Source organism: Rhagoletis zephyria, unplaced genomic scaffold (assembly GCF_001687245.7).
Source record: "Rhagoletis zephyria isolate East Lansing unplaced genomic scaffold, Rhagoletis_zephyria_1.1 Rzeph_scaffold_00171, whole genome shotgun sequence".
Lineage (NCBI taxonomy): Eukaryota > Metazoa > Arthropoda > Insecta > Diptera > Tephritidae > Rhagoletis > Rhagoletis zephyria.
In genome coordinates, this window is record NW_016157255.1 from 386,675 (window position 1) to 393,246 (window position 6,572).

A 6,572-nucleotide genomic window follows, 5' to 3' on the forward strand; every position below is an offset into this window, starting at 1 on the left:
TGTTCTTAATTATAAATATTACTTTACCTTTTCTTTTGCAGTGGCCAAAAAGAAGAGTCTTTTTGATGATCGACCGCAATAGATTCAAGAATTGACTGTCATCATGGTGTATGCGTTACAATCTAAATTAGCCAGCATGGGCACCGACTCCAAACAAATACTAGAAGTGCGTATAGAAAATCTCAAACAACAAAAAGCGCGTCGGGATCAATTCGGGCAGTCACCAGTTGCTGCTAGCATTGTTCGCACGAGTACAGCGAAACAGGGCTCCTTGCTGTTAAGCGAAGAGAATACGGCCGTAAGCATTGACATGGCCGCAAGTGATACAACACCATTGCTGGGTGCAGTCGGAGGTAGTGGAATACAGACGCAGCAGCAGATTGCATTCAGCCCTATTCTGCATTTCGACTCGAATCGAAATTTTCTCCGTTTGGCAACTTTGGTATTCTGCGTTCCGTTTTCTTTCGATCATTCTTCGAAATATACGATTATACCTATTCTACATTTCGATCGTAGTTCCGTTTTTCTAAGTTGCAAATTTGTTGACGGAGAACATTTCAATTGTTATTTTCGTGGGTTTAAATAATAAAATTTTATAAAAAATGTAAGTAAAATATACTGTGCGTATTGTAAAAGTCATCATAAATGAATTTTCTCGATTTCTGTGTTTTCGCGAGCGGTAATATGGGCAATACGAAAAGTTGGCTCAAATATTGGCAACCAAAAGGGATATTGCGCGACGTTTTCAAAGTGGAAGTCCAGGCGTTTTTGTTTACATTATCTATAAATAAGACTGTGAAATGCACTGAATGCAATTTATTCTTTTTATATAAAATTAATAGATGTATGCACATAGATACATCCATACATAAAATGTGAAGTTACATAAAAAATATGTTTTTATTATTGCACTCGTTTTAACTAAGTTTTTAAAAAGAGGTGCATATGTTGTTTCGAATTCGATTTGCTATGGAAAGATAAGCTTTGTTCTTCCACTCTGTAGTAAATGCAAATGTTGTGGAGTGCGCAAACAACGTTTATAATTTCACTGACTCTAAGCGATGAGTAACACAGTTCAAGATGAATTCCTTATGACTTCGCTCATCTGAAAAAGATCAAACATGTCCCTAAATCTCCGCCTTTCAACTTCCGCATCAGCAATTTGGGACTCGTTCTTCTCTTCAAGCAATAACGCCCCGGCTATGGATTTCATTTTTATAATTATGTATCCACTTAAATTTTATTTTTAAATTACTGTGATGCTAGGTATATTTAGTTATTTTAAAATATTTACAAACTTTAAGTTCATATGCTGCTATAGTTTGGTGGCAAATATTTCTTTGTTTTGTTTCGATTTCACACATTCCTAGGCAAACAGTTGATTTCGAAAGATGTTTTCTCTCTTCCTCTTCTTCTTTCGTTTCGATCGTAACGCAGAATACCTAAGTTCGCGTGAACCACGAAAGCTTTTAGAAGCAGTCACGTAGGGTTAGAGGGTGAGGAAATGCTGTTAATGTAATAATAAAGAAACATTTCGGGAACGGCTTTGCCGTGCCCTATGTACACCAAATGCAGCGATTCGTCCCAGCGCTGCACTTGTATCTACGCATCTTGTATCTTGATGGCTGTCGAAATTTAACACACACCACTTCATTTTATTAGTTTTTACGCAGTCTTGAACTCAAAAATCACTCACAAATTGCAAATTAACACAATTTAAACTAATTTTTCACTTATAATTCAAATTTCTCTTTCTCTGATTTGTAAACAAAGGTTTATTTACAAGTTACCACAACTGTCAAAATCGGCAAAACCAAAGTAGTGGTACCACTGACGGCGCCACCTTTGTTCGCTGCACCGTGACATATACAGCCTCACCTAGGGTTGCCAACCGTACTATAATATATAGTATTGTACTATTTTTTGGTCAGCGTACTATATAATGTTGGAAAAAATATAGTATGCAAAAATACTATATTTCTTTAATTATAAATATATTTCAGTAATTTTCAAGAAAAAATTTGTATTGAAATGGTTGACCTTTACACTGAAATTACAATACTTAATTAAATATTCCTTAAAATTAAAATGTCAAAATACTGATAACCAAACTACTTGAAATTATTTCATTTCTACTCTCTATTCCAGCAACTTCGGCGTTCACAGAAAGAGTTTTTTCTATTATGAATGTTAAATGGCGAGATGAGAGATATAAAGCGATTACCTTACTAATAAAAAATCTCATTTTGATTTATATTATTACTTCTTCACAGTTAACAGTGATTTATTAAAAACTGCGAAACGTGCAAAGAAATATGTTTTTTATAAGAGAAATGCATAAGAAAGAAAAAAGATGTATACATAAAAAGCGTTTTTACTTTTTATTTTAAATAAAATACTATATTTATATGAAGTGTACTATATTTTTTCAGATTTTTTTAAGAAAGTACTATAAGTATCTTAGAAAATGTTGGCAACCCTAGCCTCACCATTCTGATTAGGCAGTGAGTGAACGATTTCGGGCAAAAATGGGGAAACTACGCAACCTTCCGTAGCAAGGGGGGACAAAAAGCCAAAATTAAGTGGAAGATCTACCTATCTCGGCAGCCAGTGCGAAAACGCCCTATCTCAACCAGTGCACGGACTTCGAAAAAAATTAATAGGTGCAGATTTTACATAAGCAAAATGGTAGAAGTAGTTTCTACTCATCTAGGATAAATTAAGGCGAATTCATATAAGGTGTCATCCGAGCTGGTTTTTCGCCTTGGTAGTTCTTAATGTCACAATGATGTATTTGTTGTAATTCTTACTGTAATTATGCGTAGTTTGTGTAATTCTGTTTCTGTACCCTGCTATAACTTTGGGATAATTTTATTTTTTTATAAAAGAACAAAAAATTTATTCTACGCCAATAAAACATTCAACCAAAAACGTATACATAACACTGGGCCCGAATCATGGCTTCGGTGATCGAATAAAACTCGATTCGAATCGAATGGAATAAAATGACAGTTTTTTTCTCCCAAATATATTTAAAATTGGAAAAGCGAACTCGCTACCAAATGCCGTAATCCCATTTAGATTATCTTAAAGAGATTTTGGGTTCGAATTTTATTCCATCACGGATGACAGTAACTCGTAATAATTTAAAAAGGAGCTCAAACAATTACATATCTCCACTTTGTTTTGATTAAAATTAGATTTGAAATGATTGAAGATTGCAGACCATTCGTTTGGCAGTCTCTCACAAAAAACGTATTGCAAGCGAAAAATATTTATATACCGTCGCCTGGGTAAAAGATTGTCGTATGTTAATTTCGGCAAGTTGTGGGAAATCGCGATTGAAGTTTGGAATGCAATTTCTCAAAAACGCGAAGATAGGTTTTCTCCAAAGTCTCTGAAAATGTTACTAGTTCACAAAATTCTTAAATTATTTAATTTTTAGTGTTTATTTGATAACAGTTTTGAGTTTATGAAGGATTTTGTTGTAAGCGTTATTTGTCCACAATTTGGCAGCCACTTTGTATAAAATACGACAAAATGTGATCAAAATTTCTACTAAATTAACGACACCTTTTACTCAATATCTCGGAAACTAAGGGAGATATCCAAAAATTGAGAACGCCATTTTTAATATATTTATTAGTTCAATATGCTTGCATAACTAACTTAATTTTTACTAAATTATAGAAAAAATTGTAGTCAATATCTCAGAAACTAAAGGAGATATCTAAAAACTGATAACACCAATCGAAAGACCTTATTTCAAGATATATAACGGCATCTACAACTAAAAATCTTCAAAATTGCGCTTGCGACAATCTTTTACCCAGGCGACGATACATAAACAGCTGATAGAGGCGCAGTTTCGCGTTTAAATTGGTTATGGTCAGAGTTAACTTTTCATTTTTATTTTGGGTGTGTACGATGACAAAATATGCATACACTCTCGGTTGCCACTGTTGGTTGTTTCCAACCAGACTTGGTTGTTTTTCTTTTATTGGTTCGAATTTGGATGTTTGGTAGTATTTTCTCTGATTTGGTTGTTTTTTTTTTTAACTAGAAATTAGCAAAATTTTTCTTTACAAAAAGTATTATTGTATTCAGTATGAATGCCAAAAATGAATAAATATATTTCAAATTTCTGTTTTTAATGAAATATGTGCATATAAAATTCATATAAAAAGTAAATATGTGATGATTTCAATAATAATTGTTTTTATACCCGAGCGCAATTGTGCACAAGGGTATATTAATTTTGTTCACATAACGGTTGTTTGTAACAGCCAAAACGAATCGAGATAGATCTAGACAAATGTATACATAAATGATCAGAATGAAAAAAGAAATCGATTAAGCCATGTCTGTCTGTCCGTCTGTCCGTCCGTCCGTGTACACGATAACTCGAGCAAAAATTGAGATATCTCAACGAAATTTGGTATGTAGGTTTCTGTTAATCCAAGGTAGGTTGGTATTGAAAATGGACGAAATCGGACAATAACCACGCCCACTTCTCATATAACGTTAATTTCCAGAAATACGAAAACTGCGATATTTTAGTAACTACTGAAGATTATTCACTCAAAATTGATATTTACAATAATTTTTAGACGAAAAATAAGAATATTATAAATTTTTGGAAAATGGGCGTAGCCACGCCCACTTATGGTTACATGTGTATATCTTGGTAACCGCTGCACCAATTTCTTCCAAACTTGGCACAGTTGTTGGCCTTGGTACAGCATAAAAAATCGCCGAAACTTTTTAAAATCGGACAATAACCACGCCCACATCCCATATAACGGTAATTTAGAGAAATACAAAATCTTCGATAAATCAGTAAATATTGAAGCTAATTTATTCAAAATTGATGCTTGCAACAATTCTTTACCAAGAAATACGTTTATGGTAAAATTTTGGAAAATGGGCGTGGCACCGCCCACTTATGATCACATATAAGTATATCGGTAACCGTTCTACCAATTTGTACCAAACTCGGTGTGGTTATTGTGCTTGCCACATATAAGCAAAACGTTGAAAATTATTGAAATCGGACTAAAATAACGGCCGCTTCTCATATAACGGTAAATTTCAGAAATGCTTGAAACTTCAATATTTCGAAATTGAAGGACGCTAATTTACTCAAAATTGATACACCCCGGCTTACCATCTAGCGGAAGGTTTCGGAAAGGTGAAAAAACATATATTTAATACTTGCGCCGGGTATTTAATGTTCGGCTCCGCCCGAACTTAGACTTTCTTACTTGTTTGTAATAAGTTTTGCTCTTTGTATAGAGACGTGAAAAACAAACTTGGTTGTTGTTTTCAATTTGGTGGTTTTTTTTCAGATCTTGGTTGGTTATTTTTTTAACAAGGGTCAACCGTGTATTCATTTAAATCTCTTTGCTTTCTTTCCGGAAAATATCGGTAGATTTTTAATCTTTGTTGGTAAAAATGGTAGAAAATAAAATACAGCTCTCAACATATTTTTAATATATTTTCATTTGAGATAGGGATATTTTCAGCTGAGATACGGCGTTCTTGAAAAGTTTTCTGAGATAGGGCGTTTTTCAATGAATTTCTAGAATAGAGCGTTCTTCAACCAAATTCTGAAATAGGCGCTCTTGAAAAGTTTTCTGAGATAGGGAGTTTTCGAGCTGGCTGTTGAGATACATAGGTCGATCTTACATTAAAATGTATTCATTCATATTACATACAAAACAAAACATTTGGTAATTTTAATTTTTATACGTAAAAACCGTACATAAATACATATGTTTTCGTATAAATAAAATACAAATAAACGAGTTCCTACATAAAACAAAAACTTCATGGAATATCAACATACACTGAGGGAAAAACCGCATAGTAAAATCAAATAATCTGTATTACTACGCAATGTTAATACGCACGTGGTAATAAAAAATATTTCTCTAATGGAAGTGCATATTACCTTCCACTTTTGGATCGGAAATGTCTTCTTTTTCGTGCCCGAAAGAGCCCGGACTTTTTTTCCGGGCAGAAATGTGCAAGAAGTCAATATGAAATAACAGCTGTTGTTTGTTTGCATCTGATAGCAAATTTTGTAAAATATAATAATGAACAAGTAAGAAAGTCTCAGTTCGGGCGGAGCCGAACATTAAATACCCGGCGCAAGTATTAAATATATGTTTTCCACCTTTCCGAAAGCTACCGCTACATGATAAGCCGGGGTGTATACATTTTAAGTAAATTAGCGTCCTTAAATTTCGAAATATTGCAGTTTCAAGCATTTCTGAAATTTACCGTTATATGAAAAGCGGCCGTAATTTTAGTCCGATTTCAATAATTTTCAACGTTTTGCTTTTGTGTGGCAAGCGCAATAACTGTACCGAGTTTGGTACAAATTGGTAGAACGGTAACCGATATACGTATATGTGATCATAAGTGGGCGGTGCCACACCCATTTTCCAAAATTTTACCATAAACGTATTTCTTGGTAAAGAATTGTTGCAAGCAAGGCCAACAACTGTGCTAAGTTTGGAAGAAATTGGTGCAGCGGTTACCAAGATATACACATGTAACCATAAGTG

The 6,572-nt window shown here is 33.8% G+C and overlaps 1 protein-coding gene across 13 annotated transcripts in view; it reads left to right on the plus strand.

The window, feature by feature from the left end:
- Positions 1 to 6,572, plus strand: part of LOC108356299 (uncharacterized) — a 143,852-nt gene that overhangs the window by 130,804 nt on the left and 6,476 nt on the right. Inside the window, exon 6 of one of the 13 annotated variants that reach the window (XM_017607451.1) lies at positions 2,149 to 2,309. The exons of the other annotated variants lie outside the window; for them this stretch is intronic. Within the exon in view, the coding sequence (XP_017462940.1) occupies positions 2,149 to 2,187 (39 nt within the window). The 3' untranslated portion in view covers positions 2,188 to 2,309. Of the gene's footprint in view, positions 1 to 2,148; positions 2,310 to 6,572 lie in introns of those variants that run through there. 13 annotated transcript variants of the gene reach the window in all.